Source organism: Boleophthalmus pectinirostris, unplaced genomic scaffold (genome assembly GCF_026225935.1).
Source record: "Boleophthalmus pectinirostris isolate CB_2022bp ecotype Guang Dong unplaced genomic scaffold, ASM2622593v1 HiC_scaffold_21, whole genome shotgun sequence".
Classification (NCBI taxonomy): domain Eukaryota; kingdom Metazoa; phylum Chordata; class Actinopteri; order Gobiiformes; family Gobiidae; genus Boleophthalmus; species Boleophthalmus pectinirostris.
In genome coordinates, this window is record NW_026571175.1 from 6,235,849 (window position 1) to 6,253,977 (window position 18,129).

The 18,129-nt window shown below is 40.8% G+C and overlaps 1 protein-coding gene across 3 annotated transcripts in view; it reads right to left on the bottom strand.

The window, feature by feature from the left end:
- Positions 1-18,129, bottom strand: part of cacng7a (calcium channel, voltage-dependent, gamma subunit 7a) — a 39,924-nt gene that overhangs the window by 15,251 nt on the left and 6,544 nt on the right. For all 3 annotated transcript variants that reach the window (XM_055157487.1, XM_055157486.1, XM_020941766.2), the window contains exon 4: positions 62-207. In XM_055157487.1, coding sequence (XP_055013462.1) covers positions 62-207 — 146 coding nt within the window. The remainder of the gene's footprint in view (positions 1-61; positions 208-18,129) is intronic.

Below are 18,129 nucleotides of genomic sequence, written 5' to 3' on the forward strand. Positions count from 1 at the left end.
GAGTCTTAAGAACCATATTTCCCATCATGCATTGTGCTGTTGTTGTGTGTAGTTCTCTGACCTCTTTGAGCAGGAAGGAGGAGGCGGCGAAGGCGAAGGACCAGCCGTAGTGATAGTGGAAGAACTGTTCTGCTTCTCGAGGACGATTCATCACCTCATCGTTTATACTGGAGATGTAAAGCACCAGGCCCACCACCAGACTCAGACCTGAGAGAAACACGCAATATAAACATAGAGAAGATCTAAACTAACATTATTATTATTTAGTTTAAATCTTTATTTAAATCCCATTGACATTAAAAAACTTTGTCGTGGACCAAACAATCTTTCATGTCCTTTCTGTACCTGTCTCAAATAAATCACCATCCCTTTAGTAAAGGGGTGGGCAATTATTTTCATGGGGCCATGTGAGAAACAAAATTCTTAACTCAGTTCTGCATGATATTACTTGTATGCACATGTCTTGAATCACGTATTGCCTCATTTTGCATGTGAATAAAAAACAAAAACTCAACAACAACAAATAAAACCAATGCAGCTTTAGTCCTAGCCAGTTTCACTTTGTGGAAACAGTCTGACCTCGCAGCATTAGGATTTGTTTGCTTGATGGTAGGCGGGTACTTTTTTTATTTAAGCAATCGGTGCTATTTGGTCGTGACGTGTGTAATGCGCCAAATCCCGTAGGAAGAAGGGCAAAACGTCTTTCCCCTTGATAAAATTCACCAAATATTATCTTTGTTCCAGCTTTAAGTCCTCGATCTCAGGAATCGTCACCAACACAGAATGTCTGTCTTCGTCTACGTCCATCTCGACGCTTTGTTGCTGTTGTGCTGTACCACAAAAGGGAGCCAGACAGGCGCTTGAGATTGACGTCTACAACTTCCGGGGTTCCTGCAAACCATCTAGTGTATTCTGATTCCTGACCTAATCGCTGGAGAGAAATGAAATTGAGCTGAGGCACACGGTGGCGCCAGCGTGGCTACTTTAGTCCATGCATGAGGTAAAACTATAAAATATGTTTATTTTGTAATTCCAAATGATCTTAAAGGGACCAGTCAGAGTCAACCAAAGGGCAGTATGTGGCTCGGGAGCTGCACAATGCCCTGATCTGGTTTAGTATAATTACTGCAAAATGTATTGTAGTCAAAATGAAAGGACAATTAGAATAGTCTCACTTAACAAACAAGGACAAACAATAACTTTACAGGCACATTCCTTTGGGCTGAGTTATAATGCAGATATTTAAGATGACCTGTTTTAAAAATGAAGATTTAGATCACAGCAGATTTCAGACAACTAGAAGTAATTGGGAAAATGTGTGTAAAAATCTAAACTACAGGGATGGTTTATTACGCAAAACTGATTCTTGTGAGCTTTAAGAATATTGTTACCTCCTCAAAAACAAACCTGAAGTTGTTTTTATTTCATTCACACGTGTTTTCATAATGCTGGTTAATTAGTCTGTCTACATCCCCAAAGCTCAAAATGTTCTGTTCCAACTTGTGATGTCATGTAGTGGTAGTTTTCAAGTGAAGAGCTACGTTTTACCTTTTGTTCAGTAGAGATTGACAATTCGAAAACTGAAATCATCCAAATGACTCTAATGAAAGTGTACGGAGTTTAATGACATCACAAGGTGGAACATCACAACTGCAGGTATGTTTATAAGGAAAAAACTTCTATAACAGATCAGAAAATAACACAATATGGGCCCTTTAAGTTTTCCTTGATTGAAGGGGACACGACTAACTGATGCTGTTATTAAGAATTTGATTGAAACTGCTAAAATATGTCAATTCTAACCGGCATTTTTATAGCAAGCTCCAGCTGTTTTGAACCTCATCTGATGATTTACAATTCAATCAGTCCAAACTCACTGCTCTCACTGCTTTTATATCTTCATTTCAAACCCCTCCAGATGTTGAGTGAGTCTGAACATCGTGGGTTTTGAAGTGAAGGAGCAGATGGAGCAGGAGCCACCTCCGCGTCTCATCCATATTCAGGAAGTGCACCGTATTCTGCCATAAGACCTCAGCAAGCTGTTCAAACATACCGTCAAAATGTAGATTGTTATTTCAGATTTGATTTATTAAAGACTAACTTGGCAAGAGGCAGCTGTATGTGCTGATCCTGAAGTACGTCAAAAACAAAATTAGAAAAAAAAGTTACGGCATTCCCATAAAAGCTAGCAAGCAAATGTGTAATTTAGGATTACAAAACACTACACAGACGCTTTAATACATGTTTAGAACTCTATACACTTTCATTAGAACCATTTGGGTAGCTGTTAACTCGAAATCTACCACTACATGACATCACAAGGTGGACCAGAACTTTGGAGATGTAGACAGACTAATAAACCAGACTTAAAGGTGCATTGTGTAACTTTTCTGGTGGAGGACTCGGCAAAAGCTTTTCTGTGTGGAAATGTTGTATGATATTAAAGTTCTATCTTCATGGAGACCGAACCAGACTAAGTTACAGGTCAGATCTGTGGAAAGGCGACCTCGCTCACAGTCAAAGTCTGTTTTTCGAGGTATTTTTGAGCTATAAAACCACCTGTAATTGCATAAATGTAAAGTAGAGCTGTTTAATAGGGGTGTGCATTGCCAAGAGTCTGATCATGATTTGATATATCACAATATATATACACCGATACTAAAACACAGGATGATATATTGTGATTTATCAATAATTACCTCTCTTCAAACAGTCAACTGCACCTTCACGAGAACACAGTTGTATGAAATATAATTCATAATTAAAGCCGCGCGCAGCGATGGTGGCCCTCGCCCCGGCGCGCATCGCCCCCCCATGCGACCTCCGGGGACTCGCGCCCGCCCCGGCACGCCACCCTCTCTTCCCGACATTCGCCCAGGTCGACAGCTCGTCCATTAGACACGTTCCATAATGCACCTTTAAATATTTTTAGGAGTCATTGCGCCCCTGCTGGCCAACAGTGGAAAATGCACCATGTCTGTTATATATATTTTAGCTCATAGTCATGCATAGAACTTATTCCCTGAATTTGGTACAAATCCAATAATGTTGACATGTCATGTTTATGGTAGGGGGCGCTATGGAGTTCACTTTTCATATACTTTATAGTGTATTATATTCAGGCTCAGATCACGCATTATTGATTCAAATTTCAGCATGATCCGATTAAACATGGGCATGTAGTATTTTTTTTACTATTTCTGGGGGGAGTCTTTGCGCCCCTGCTGGCCAGTGGTGGAAAATGCATCATGTTCATAATAAACTTTTTTTGCTTGTCATCATGCACAGAATTTAATCCCCGAATTTGGTACAAATCTGATAATGTTGACGTTTCACGTCTATGCTAGGGGGCGCTATAGAGTTCACTTTTATTAAATTTCATATTTCATCACATTCAGGCCTGGATCATGCAATTGTATTTTGAATTTGAGCTCTCTAGGACAATGCCTGTGGCCGTGACAGGTCACCGAAAAAACAGGAAATGAAGGCGTTATTCGCCGGCGTGCTACGGGCGAACCGTAAGGAGTATCCCAAAAACATGGAAGATTTGAGTGAAGCTATGTCTGTAGATGTGACATGTCAAATCTGAGCTCATTTGGACCAAACCCCGAGGACTTGAATCTTTTTGTAGACCCCCAAGTCAAAACGGCGCCGAATGTTTGATCCAATATCCTGTTCGTCATAGGGTCATGCTTCAATTCATCTTTTGTCTTGTCTCATTGTTCTCTATCACTGTCCCGAATTTCGTTTCCCTGCGACAAACTTTGCCTGTCCCCACTCCCATAGGGGTCCAATTCTAGGTGGCGCTGTTGAGTCGGGTCACTCGGGTCATTGTTGCGATGCCCATTTTATCGAATTTTTCGCCGGGCCGATCGATCCGGTTTGGGGACTTTTCGTCCATGTTCAGGGGGTCAAAAATGCGATCGTTTGGTCGGAAAAGGAATAAAAAAAAGAAACCGACGAAGAACAATACCCCTCACCCGAGGGCCAAAAATGTTGAAATCATCAAAACTGTGAATGTAACTAATGAATTTTTGTGAAACATATTATTTAAAAAATCGATTCATATCCATTTAGAATCGATTTGAAGATTGTGCAAAGAAGTATCTCGATATATCACTGAATTTTTTTCTTACACCCCCTACTGTTTAATTAGCTCGGCTGACGGCACCTATTGCCTCCGCTCAGTTTCATTTCTCTCCAGCGACTAGGTCAGGAATCAGAATACACTAGACAGTTTGCAAGAAACCCAGAAGTGCAAGTTCGGGCATCAGCAAATCAGCAAACGGCCGTAGATTTAGTGTTGTTCCTGAGATCGACAATTTAAAGCCAGAACAAAGAGAATGTTTGGTGAATTTTATCAAGGTGAAAGATGTTATTGTCCTTCTTCCTAAGGGATTTGGAAAAAGCTTAATATACCAGTTAGCCCCGTTAGTGGTGCATTACATACTTCACGACCAAATAGCAGCGATTGGTTAAATGATAAAAAGTACCCGCCTACTGTCGAGTGAACAAATTGCGAACACTGCGAGGTTGAATCAGGCTAATGTTTAATGTCATACTGTGGAACATTCCAGGCAGAGCAGTCTCATGTCCATAGAAACAAGCAGATGACAGACCCCCAACCAAAAAGTTACACAATGCACCTTTAAACAATATATAAGAAAATGCAATCATTATTTGTTGTGTAAATAATTGGAGTATAATTCAAAGTTCCCACTCTTTTTCACTGACAGAATTTCAAAACATTTCCATGACTTATTCCTGACCCAAAGTGAAATCTCCATGACTTTACAGCATTGTTTCCCAAAGACTTGCGATCCTCAGGTGAGTCGCAAGAGATTGTTTTTGGGGTTCGCCTTGTCACGATCTGCAATATACAGTTGTGACGCATGAGAGAGCGAGTGAATATCCAGTAAATTGGGATTTTCTGTGCTCACAAAAATGAAGTCAAAGCGCAGAAACAGACTGACTGCTGCGTCTGATCTGCTGCTGCGCTCCCCTCCTGCACCCGGACTGAAATGAGCTACAAAAACGCAACTGTCTCATTAAAAATATTGAAATGTTTAGACATGTTTTGTATCATTTCCAGTGTTTTTGTAATTATTTTTTGAGTATTTTGTTCCAGTATTGCTGCTTCAATTGAATGTTGAAAAGAAAAGAAAATCAGGCCCAAATAGACGACTTATGGATCCTTTTTTTGCTGCTTCAATGACTCTTTTTCATTGTTTAAAACTTGAGTAATACTAATCGATCACTCAGTCAACAATAAAATATCCTCATTAATGTTCAACAATGGTCAAATCCACCTTTATTTTGTGATTTACAAATAATGTCTGTTGACTTGGGTCACGAAGGTTTGTGACTTTTAAAATATGTGTAATTTATAGGTGATGATTGGTAGAATTGATCATCGTTTTAGGACTAAATATGAAATGTTATCTCTTTTGGTATTATAGTTTTTAACATTCAAAATACTGTCAGTGCATTTATTGTTGTCTTTTTTAAACAAAAGGCGCAGACGTTCAGAAATAATCAAAATAGACTAATGAGAACTAAACAAAAAAAGCCTGGATCTAAACCTCAAACTGTATAACTGATACTTTTTGCAGTGTTATCATTTGTCCATCAGGGGGCAGTGTTGTGGCTTCACGGTGCATGTGTTAGTATTTCACTGCGTGTTTGCCTCTGAGCTCGATAAACGACGAGAAGAGAACAGAAACAGGATGATAAGAAAACATATGTCCGACTATAGTCACTGAAGCTGCTCTGTGCGCCAGAACCGACTGAGAAAATTTGAAACGAATCCTCCCTCTTTCTCATCCCTCCATCTCTCCCTCACTCTTTTTCTTTCTAACACACATGCAATTCTTCTTTCTTTTCTGTCTTTTTCTGATGTGTCTCCCTCTCTTCTCTCTTTCTCTGTCACCCCTTTTTCTTTCTCTCTCTCCTCTGTCGTCTTTTTGTCACTCCCTCGCTTCCTGTCTCTACTCTCCCTGTGCGTCCTTCTCTCCCTCCTTCTCTCTCTTCTCAATCGCTTCATCCTCATCTTTTCTTTCTCTCGCTCTCCCCTGTGTGTCTATCCTTTCTCTTTCTCATCCTCTTATCTGAATCTCTCTTACTACTCCTCTCCCTCTTCTCTCTCTCATTCATTTTACCCCTGGGCTCTCTCTCTATCACACATCCCCCCTTTCTCTGTCCCTCTCCCTCCTTCCCCTCTTTTCTTTCACTCACTACCTGTTTCTTCTCTTCTCCTCCCTCTACATAAGCTCAATTTTTCTATCTCACTTGCTTTTATCGTTTCTCCTCTTTCTGTTTCCTCTCTCTCCATTTCCTCTTCTGTCTCACGTTATCGCCCCTCTCTCCTCTCTCCCCTCCCTCTCCATCTCACTCACTCCGCTATCTTCTCTCTCTCTCTCTTTTATCTGTCTCTCTCTCTCTTTTATCTGTCTCTCTATCCTCCCTTCCTCTCATCTCCCTCCCTCTTTCTCTCTCTTTGCCTCTCTCTCTCCCCCCCTCTATCCTCCCCCTCCTATCGCTCTCTATCCTCCCTATCCACTCCCCCTCTCTATCCTTCCTCACCTCTCTCCCTCTCTGTTCTTCCTCCCTCCTCTCTCCCTCACTATCTCGCTCCCTCTCCTCTCTCTCTGTCCTTCTCGTTTCCCTCTCTTCCTCTTTATCTTCCCTCTCCTCTCTCTCTCCTCTCATCTCCCTCTCTCGTCTCCCTCCCTCCTTCTCCCTCTCCTCTTGTCTCCCTCCTCTCATCTCTTCTTCTCTTGTCTCTCTCTCCTCTCGTCTCCCTCTCCTTTCATCTCCCTCTCTCTTTCTGCCTCTCCTCTCCTCTTGTCTCCCTTTCCTCGTCTCCCTCCTCATCTTCCTTCTCTCGTCTCCCTCTTCTTTCTATCTCTCTCCTCTCATCTCCTTCTCTCCTTCTCCTCTCGTCTCCCTCCCTCCTCTCATCTACCTCTCCTCTTGTCTCTTCTTCTCTCGTCTCCCTCTCCTCTTGTCTCCCTCCTCTTGTCTTCCTCCTCTGGTCTCCCTCCTCTCGTCTCTCCCTCTCCTTTCATCTCCCTCTCTCTTTCTCCCTGTCCTCTTGTCTCCTCTCTTCTCTCTCTCGTCTTCCTCTCATCTCCTCTCTCTCTCCTCTCGTCTTCTCCTCCTCGTCTCCCTCTCTCTTTCTCCCTGTCCTCTTGTCTCCCTGTTCTCTCCTCTCGTTTCCATCTCCTCGTCTCCCTCCTCTCGTCTTCCTTCTCTCATCCCCTCTCCTCTCGTCTCCCTCTCCTCTCGTCTGTCTCCCTTTCCTCTCGTCTCCCTCTCTCTTTCTCCCTGTCCTCTTGTCTCCCTGTTCTCTCCTCTCGTTTCCCATCTCCTCGTCTCCCTCCTCTCGTCTTCCTTCTCTCATCCCCTCTCCTCTAGTCTCCCTCTCCTCTCTCGTCTCTCTCTCCTCTTGTCTCCCTCTTCTTTCCATCTCTCTCCTCTCGTCTGTCTCCCTTTCCTCTCGTCTCCCTCCTCTTGTCTCCCTCCTCTCGTCTCCCTCTCCTCCTCTCCTCTCGTCTCCCTTTCCTCTCGTCTCCCTCTCCTCTCATCTCTCTCCTCTCGTCTCCCTCTCCTCTCCTCTCGTCTCCCTCTCTTCTCGTTTCCTCTCCTCTTGTCTCCCTCCTCTTTCCGTCTCCCTCCTCTCGTCTCTCTCTTTATCTCCCCTCCTTCTCCTCTCTTCTCGTCTTCCTCTCCTCTTGTCTCCCTCTCCTCTCTCCCTCTTTATCCTCCCTCTCCTCTTGTCTCCCTCTCCTCTCTCCCTCTTTATCCTCCCTCTCCTCTTGCCTCCCTCTCTCCTCTCGTCTCCCTCTCGTCTCTTCTCCCTCTCGTCTCGTCTCCCTTTCTCCTCCCATCTCCTTCTCGTCTCATCTCCCTCTCTCGTCTCCCTCTCCTCTCTGTCTCCCTCTCTTCTCGTCTCCCTCTCCTCTCTCGTCTCTCTCTTCTCGTCTCCTTCTCGCCTCATCTCCCTCTCTCTGTCTCCCTCTCCTCTCTTCTCTCTCGTCTCCCTCTCCTCTCTGTCTCCCTCTCTCGTCTCTTGTGTGAGTGAGCAGAGTGTGCAGAGAGAGAGAGAGAGAGCATAAATCTCTTTGTCATGGCTTCACTTCACACAAACCCACACGGGGAGGGATGTGTCTAATTCCTGGAGTGTGTGACAGCGCCAGGTTTGTTCTCATCAGGGAGACGGATAATTACTGCAGCTCCAATCATTTTAATGGTCCCGGCCCGACGTGATTCTACTGGCAAAATCAATGCCGCTTTATTCACCTGCTGTTCGCCACTTTGTTTATCTCGCTGTTTAAGAGCGCGAGGAAAGACGCAGATTAGATAAAGCTCTTTGTTCAATCATGTGACAATCTGGGACTTTTTTCGCTCTCCTGTTCGTACTTCGCAGTGACGTCGTGCTGGGGGTGTTCTACGTGTATGTCTGTGGTTAATTTACTCAGTTACAAGTGGTTTTACAGTTCAAAAATACCTAGAAAAACTGAAAAAAAAGCCTGTAGCTTGGTCTGGTTTGGCCTCCGTGAAGATAGAAAGGTTTAATGCCATACTGTGGAACATTCCAGACAATACTGCTATAGACAGACACATTGGACATCCAACAAAAATTGCAATTGCGTGCATGTCCAAAAACAAAATTGTGCAAAAGAAGAAAGATCTGCAACACAGTTAGTTCTTTGAAGCTCCCAAATTTTATTTCAAGTTTATTTTTATTTGGGGTCAAGTCCTTTTCAGACATGTCGCCAAACAAGTGACTCCAACAGACCGAGTTGCATGTCAGATGTGTTGTAGAGATGCGAGCAGTGTTGGGGAGTAACAAATTACATGTACCGGAGTTACGTAATCAGAGTACAAATTATGAGTAACTGTATTCAGTTACAGTTACTGTTTCAGTGAGAGGTAATTGGATTACAGTTACTTTGTTGAAATAAATGGATTACACATCGATATTTTCCTGTTTTCACATTTCAGGCTATATCCCTTTTTTTTTTTTTTTCTTCCGGTAATTCCACTCATTGCCAGACACTAAACAGGTCTAAACCAGGTCTAAACCAGGTCTAAACCAGGTCTAAACCAGGTCTAAACCAGGTCGAAAACCAGGTCTAAAACCAGGTCTAAACCAGGTCTAAACCAGGTCTAAAACAGGTCTAAAACCAGGTCTAAACCAGGTAAACCAGGTCTAAACCAGGTCTAAACCAGGTCTAAACCAGGTCTAAACCAGTCTAAAACCAGGTCTAAACCAGGTCTAAACCAGGTAAAAACAGGTCAAAAACCAGGTCTAAAAACCAGGTCTAAAACCAGGTCTAAACCAGGTCTAAACCAGGTCTAAACCAGGTCTAAAACCAGGTCTAAAACCAGGTCTAAACCAGGTCTAAACCAGGTCTAAAACCAGGTCTAAAACCAGGTCTAAACCAGGTCTAAACCAGGTCTAAAACCAGGTCTAAACCAGGACTAAACCAGGTCTAAACCAGGTCTAAACCAGGTCTAAACCAGGTTGAAAACAGGATTTAACAGGACTAAATCATGTTTCTCCTTCTCTTCTATCAATAATATTTGTGATCTTGGTTAAGTAAAGACTGGACTTTTTTATTTTCTTTTATCAGACAAAACATCTTATGTTACGTTTTCCTCGTCTTTGGATTACTTGATTTGCTGTAGAGAAGCAAAGTATTCAGATTACGTTACTCACTTTAAGTAACTTAATGGATTCTGTTTGGGGTATGTAATCTGTCGGGGAATACATTTTAAAAGTCACCTTCCCAACACTGGATGTGAGACACTCACAATACAAATATCTTAATGTCCTAATATGTGTTGCTGCAGTTTTGGGAATAACAGCGTTTAAGTATAACTGCGCTACTAATGGTGCTACATTTTCAGTAACAAAGTAATTTAATTAATTACTCTCCCCATCGTTACAACGGCGTTATCTTCAGCACGAATTCAAGTTACAGTTGGGTTGAATGAGGCGTCGCAGTGTCAGGCTTCATGCAGTGGACAGACGCACATCATCATCAGCAGGAGCGGGGAGAGCTCACGAGAGAACAGGGACAACATGATTGGCTAAGAAGTTGGGTGGACGGAGTCTCAGCTTGTTGTTTCTTTCGCGCACACTTCAGGCGTAATGAGACAAACTCAATGAGAATGCGACAGTGGCAACGAGGAGCCAGGGACATTCAAAATCTGTGTTTTCAAACTGGAAATACCGACACTATTCCCTCCTCATTGAAATAAAGGGCAAGAATGTGTATGCTAAGGTATACTGTGCCCTGAGGAAAAAAAAATAAAATAATAAAAAAATTCTGTCGCTGTATGCCTCACATAACTCAAATCTAATGAAGCGGCTCACGTCGTCACATGTAACACACCTCTCGTGCTGTTAGCCCGTCCTCTGAGCCCCGCTGCAGTTAGTTTGAGCTCGAGCCAAGATGGAGATGAAGCCACTGCATTAAAGGTGAACTCAATTTTTCAAGGCAATAGTACATAACATGAAAAAAACTAGATGATTACTTTGCTGAGTAATTAATTACATTTACAGCATGGTAACTGAGTTACTAACTCAGTTACTTAATGGAGGAAGTAATTTGCAATGGTAACAAATTATTTTTTTAAAGTAAAATGTCCAACACTGGCCGCATCAGTATTTATCAGAGGAGTAATTTGTTTGTGTGCAACACTGTACTGCCCTGAATGTACATCACTTTACTCACATACTCCTGTTACACCAGTACTCAACACTGAGGCACTGCTCTAAATGCTCTTGTGTCTGATCCACGATACTGACTATAAATCAAAATGAACTTCAGCACAGTTTAGGCCAACAACAAAACTACTGTTCATCACAGTGTGAATGTGGAGAAGAGAGGACTGTCCCACAGACAGAGCTGCTGCTGCTGTCAACATGCTGGATTATATTCTGTTTAAGGATGACCATTTTGAGTCAGGATTAAAAGGACACTTATTTGTGAAGCCTTGTGATCTGAGAGGAGCCTGTGTGAGCAATGAGTGATGCAAATGTGTCGGTTTGAAGCTACTTTACATTCTTTCTCATTGCGCTTACTGCTGTAAGTTCCCAAACATAAACAGCCTGTTTTCTCTTACACTGTCCTAGTGTAAAGTGACTACAGTGTCTGTGCATGTTACTGGACACACACTGATATGTAAATGAGCTGTGAATAGAGGTGTGAAAGAACCATTTACGCATATAATTAATTATCGCGGCGCGTACACATTTACCGCTGAAGGTTGAGCGGTAGTTTACTTAACAGTTTACAATGTTTACAGGCTAGAATGTCACACAAAAAGACCATTAGTCCTACCTACAGTCTTTAAATATCACTGTAAAGAGGCAGAATAACAATAAATGTTGCCTCAACAAACCTAATTTAAAATGAAATAGAGCCAAAGTTTTTTAATCAGTTGAAGATTTACCACTATCACTAGATATATCTGCTTTTATTTCAGCTATCAGCAGCTCAAAGTCCATTTTATCAGTATCAACTCGGATAAAAAAAAAAAATTGCCATATTGTTCAGGCCCCATTTAATACCATACTGTCAAACTTTCTAGACAAATCAATAACATCGTCATGGAGAAAAACATTTGACGGACCCTCCACTAGAAAAGTTGCACAATGCACCTTTAATGTTAATTTTTTGCTGTTTTAATTTTATTTGATCAATTCAAGGAGAGTGTAACGACTACAAACAGCCCCCAGGGACACAACTCCAGATCCTGAGCCAGGCTTGATCACTGTTACCAGCTTATACAGCAAAAGATAACAGGCTTTTTTGTACTGTGAGGAATTTGCAGTGATCACTAAAAAATACTCAGTTCATTCTTGGTATGGGAACAGAAAACCATCTTAAAACTATAGTAAAAAAAGCATCTGATAATCTTCAACCACAGGTTCAGATGTTGGTGCAGCTACACCAAGACCACAAATGGACCATCATTACTAAAACCAAAAGCATTATAAAAAGTCATTCAAATGTAAAAGTACTTTCATATCTCAGTACATCTCTCTGTCTGTCCATTGTTTTCTCCTGAATAAGCAGACAGCAGCTGCAGTCTTATGTCACTGTCCCCACAGGTAGTTAAAGGAGTGGGTTTTCCTTTGGCTCTGCGTTTAAAGATGGAGTCACGATTCTGCAGTGTCCAGTCAGCAGTGCCCCCCGCAATGCCTGCATCTGCCACCGGAGGAGCCACTACGGACAAAATACAAACACGTCCTGTATGCAAAACCACGGCACTGTTTTAAGAATTCATATCCTTAAAGAGCCCATATTTTCCGATCTACGTTATATTGTTGTTTCCTCATCACAAACAGAACTGGAGTTTCATTTAATGTTAGGCTGAGTTCGTCCCTCAAACTGAAAACACTGTTCTACCTTGTGATGTCATGTGGTAATACAGGAAGTGCTCCAGTGCATTTTTAAACTCCACACACCTTAAGTAGATCATTTGGATAATTTCAGCCCTGGAATTGCTCATCTGTACTGAATAAAAGGTAAAAAAAAAAACTTTAAAAAACTAAAATCTTCTAAAATCTTTAAATGTTTGAATGGACTAACTTCGAAACCACTTTGTAAATGTGTAAAGAGACTGTCCACAAGTTCCACACTACATACTAGCCACAGGACAGGGGGACTGCAGAGTTCCTTTCTATAAGACTTCTTTCACCCAGAGATACATTTTGGAGCTCTTTACCAGCTCACATAAAGACTATCACTCGACTGCACACCTGAAAAACAAACAAACCCCTGGTGTACACTGACTTCAGGTGCAGTATAGTTCAGGTTCAGTGTGGTTTTACTGCGACTTGTCTGCCTCACTGACTGCGGGCTCTGCTGCTGTTCAATCAGGGTAGTTTCCAGAGTGTGGTAACTGCACTCCTGAGACAACATATTTGCAGGGATTTACACTCTGGTTTGGAGTTCATGAGATAGATGAGCATGAACAAGAAGCCTACTTGGTAAACAACTGCAGCATTTCACACTACCACCATTTTCTCTCGCCGCTGGATACCACTTTCTTCTGCTTTTGGATACAGTGAGTATCTACAATGGGTAAGTAGATTTGCAAAGTAGGAGTTTGCAGGGATATTTTATTCTGAAAATACATCAGATTTGTCATTTCTCCATGGCTGATTTCCTGTTTTGCTCATGTGATTTTGATTTTTGAACTTGGATTCTTTCCACAAGCCTGCGTCCCACATGCACCTACACCGCACCACACCGAGGTCAGTGTGGCAGGGTGCTACTGATTTGAATGACTTTCTAAGTCTTTTGGGACCCGTGCATGTGTCCTGAAGCGGACCACACCTGCACTCAGTGTACGCCGGGCATAAGCCGTGCCTCCTGCCACAGCAGCAGTGTCACCGTGTGTAAATTATGTGTGAAAGAAAAAGACAATGGGAGGACGAGAGAGAGAGGGGAATGGGAAAAAGTAGAATGTGAGTGTGAGAATATACAGCAGGGGTCTCCAAACTTTTTTCTCCGGTATGAGAGGAACTTTAAAATCTCCAGGTGCTCAATGCTCCCGTCCATGTTTGGACAACTTCCGTAAACACAGAGCACGCTCGCTGCAGTTGATGTCATAGTGTCTTCAGTGCACATGCGGGACACTTTTGGTCCATTTAATGTTCACACTGGAGATCACATACAAGTCACATTTAATTGGAAATGTGAACGACCTCGCAAAAACATCGGATTTCACAAAAAAATCCGAATTGAGCATTAAGCCCTGCAGTCTGAACGTAGCCTTAGATGAGGTACAGTTAGACGCCTATAAAACATAAACTATTATCCATTTATTAGTGCACAAAGTGATATGTACATGATACATGTACAATGGTAAAAAGCATTTAATGAATCCAATTTTACTTATTCATCACAATACATTTTCAGATATTCAGATATTGGCGAGCTACTTGGAAAAGGCTGGAGAGATACAGGTTGGAGACCCCTGATGTGCTGTATGTTCTGGGGAGTGATGTTGCATATTAACCTTGGCTATAAACACTGTGATACCTGTGTCAGATTACTGTTACTGTTACTGTTAATCTATGTTTGTGTATCTGTCCTTATTCAAATAAATGAATAAACAATAACTAAATAAAGCCCACAAGAGTCAGATTTGTGTAATGTAGGACTTTTGAAGGTTTGATGGTAGCCAGATTGCTTTTTTTGTTTTTTGTTTGTTTTTTTTGCCAAGAAATTTATACTCTGACTTTTAATCAATTTGTTCAAGTACAACAGCTCATTCTTCAAGTTAAATGGAGTTTTTATTCGTTGGGGGATGTGTAAACACAATTGTGTGTTCCCAAACAAATCCTCAATGACTTTGCTGTCTGGTGATGAAGAATTTAGTCAGAAATCAAACACGTACAATCAACAGAAAACAGAAAATAATTTGAACAGAAGATGACTGAGTTTGAAATTCAGCTCCTCGGTGAAGGTAACATGAGTTATCGTTGAGAGTCTGCTTGACTACATAATGGAAATAACTTAAAGGTGCATGATGTAACTTTGGTGTAAGAGCTGTCTGCTTGTCTCCATGGAGATGTCATTGCTACACCTTGAACATTCCACAGAAAGGCTTTAAATTGATCTGGAAACAAGATACTGCATGTGTTTTTTTGTGTGTTTTTTTTGTTTTTTTGTAGCAATACACACCAGAAATTTAATCATTTGAAGGTAGATTCTTGGTCATACACAAAAATATAAAATAATAATAATAAAACTGAAGTTGAATTGAGAGGTTTTTGTCTTTCAGTATAAATTCTGAACATTAAAAAGATCGTTGCAATTAAAATGGCTCATACTACGCTGTTTTCTGATCTAAGGTTTAATGTTTTAACACGCAAATTTGCATTTTGCATATTGCATATTTAGGCTGAGGTCTTCTCCTTGTAAACTCCATACACCTTCACAAGATCATTTCAGACCTGGAATTGCCATTTTTACTGAACTAAAGGTTGCTGTTAATTTGAAGACTACTGCAAGGTGGAACAGAACATTTTAAGCTTTGGAGATGTAAACTGACTAAAAATAAAGGATCACTCAAACTTGTGTGAATGACACAAAACACAACTCCAGGTCTGTTTTGCGAAATATTGGAACTTATAAACTATATTTTTCAGACTATAAGTCACTCCGGAATATAAATCACACCAGCCAAAAAATGCATAATGAAGAAGAAAAAAACATGTATAAGTCACACCGGACTATAAGTCACACTTTTTGGAGGGAATTTATTTTATAAAATCAGAGACCAGGAACCGACATTTTATCTTGAAAGGCAAGTTCAAGTAATAACTCGGGATGTAATGATATTCAAATCTCACGGTACGATATTATCACAATACGCATTTCACGCTACGATATTTACTGTGATATTTTGGAGAGGCTGATATAATTGTAGATAGGAGACTTTTTTTGCTTTTAAAATACCTTGACAAGATTTTAGTGTGAATTATTTCCATCATAATCCCAAGAATTCAAGTAAAAAACAGATTCCTTCATGCTGTCTGCACTGAAATGAATCATGGGAGATGTAGTTTCCGATGTTCTTAAGCTGTTGCTACTATAAAACCTGCATTTAAGCAAAGGAACTTATAAATAATTTGATATATTGTGACAGTCCACGATGTTATTATGAGATTTCAGATGATAGGATTTCACACTATTTCTGTTATTGTTACATTCCTAGTAATAACAATAGAAGAGAGAACAGCAGACTGTTAACTTCACATATGAACAGTTCTTCAGATAAATATAACATAAACAACAGAACAGAACAAGTTTAACAAACTCTCCATCTCATTTGACTCCACTTCGCTTCCTCTTCTGCATCGCTGTCGTCAGACTCAGCATCAGTTCCAGTTAGAATTATTCTGACCTTTCTAAATCCCAACAGGATGGTTTCTGTTGTCACTGAAGTCACTTAAAATTACAATTTTCAGTGGTACAGAAGTAATGTTGTGATCGACTGACATGATACAGACAGGACAGAGGCTCTTTCTGCAGGAGACATACGCAGTAGAGCCAAGTGACAGTGGTACAGGAGGAACAGTCTCGAGGAAATTTTAATATATAAGTCACACCGGAGTAAAAGTCGCAAACCATGAAAAAAGTGCGATTTATAGTCCGAAAAATACAGTAGTAAATTTCTATTCTCCAACTTCGTTCAAACCACATGCTTTTCCTACCAGATTGGTGACTTTAGATTTCTCCATTAAAAACACCCAAGTTGGTTATTGACAATTACAAATGACTAAATCTGGAAAACATCACCATGGAGACGAGCAGATGGCTGACACCCAACCAGAAAAGATACACAGTGCACCTTAAGGGGGAATGAAATGATGTAGGAAAGTTGTCTACATCTCTTCAAACACATTTACGAGACCGCCTTTAATCTTCTAAAAGCAAATATCCTGAGTCCATGTGTTTGAGTGCAGTCTTTTTCCTGGTTTATGTCGGTCGTTCCACTTGTGTGAGACCGATCTAATCCTGGAGCCTCTCATCTGAAGCTATTATCACAAAATGCAGCTGCTGGAGTGAAATGGTGAGAGAAAATGGAGCTGGAAGGACCTGGGCACTTTTAAAGTACTCTGTTGTGGAGTTATAACGCTCTTCTCTGAGTGAGGAACACTGAATATAATCACTAAACTCTCTCAACTCTAAATGGCTGCAGGACTCCAGATGTGACTGCATTTTAAAGTGCCTATGACAAGCTGGACTACACATTTGACTAAAACGCATTTAAGATTTTACAAAACATTTCACCCTTTCTTTCCCTGTTTGGACATTTTTTAGGTTTCAAATTTTACTTCATGGTTGGAAATCATGACATCATGCAAGGGAATTCCATAACTGTTGCGTGGTAAGCATCATGTACACAGGGCCAAAACTCCTCCAATGTACACAGAGATTATTATTTGAAAATTAAAAATTGCCTGCATTTTGTTGAAATCATGTTTAAAGTATCAGAAAAGTTTGTTTCTTAAGTATCGTAGTTTTTGGACTGTAAGTGGCACTTTTTTTCATGGTTTGGGTGTTTCCTGCAGTGCAGTCACTCCAGTGTGACTTATATATTACATTTTTCACAGTGACAGCTGCGAGAGGCTCTAGTCTTGTGTTCCTCCTGTACCACTGTCACTTGGCTCTACTGCACATGTCTCCTACAGAAAGAGCCTCTGTCCTGTCTGTATCATGTCAGTCGATCGCACCATTACTTCTGTACCACTGAAAATTTTTAATTTTAAATTTTAATAAAAAAAAAATATATATATATATATATATTTTTTTTTTTGCAGAATACAAGCTGCAAGTAGTGGAATCTGAAGCCGAAAACGGTAATCAAGCAGCACAAAGAAAGTTTGGAGTGAGCGAGAAACTTGTGACACCGGGAGGTGCACCATGCAACCTTTCTGGAAGTTACTGGATGCATCGACAAAGCCTGGACTTCAGTGACACCAAAACCATGTCGGGATTCCGAAAGGCCGGAATAATTCTAACTGGAACTGATGCTGAGTCTGATGACAGCTACACAGAAGAGGAAGTGACGCTCCGTTTACCTCCAGAGGTCGTGGAGTTGCTCAGAAGTGACACTGAGGATGAAGAATTGAATGGATTTAGTGATTTGGAGTGAGATGGAGAGTTTGTTAAACTTGTTCTGTTCTGTAGTTTATGTTATAGTTTATCTGAAGAACTGTTCATATGTGACATTAACAGTCTGTTGTTCTCTGTTCTATTGTTATTACTAGAACTTGACTTTCAAGATGAAATGTCGGTTTCTGGTCTCTGATTTTATAAAATAAATTTCCTTATACTCCGGAGCAACTTATAGTCCGAATAATACTGTATAAATTGGTCTTAAATTTTGTATAGAAATATGACGTTATCAGTATGGGACTGTCTAAAACAGAACTCCACTTCTTGTAATTTTCAACATCTTTTTCAACTTTTGTTCACAAACTGCTTCTCAGTTGGTGTAAAATTATCATTTGTATTTACAACAGGTATTACAGCGCCAAACTGAGTAGAAATTTGAGAATCATCAAAACCTATTATATGCACTTTAAAGTAC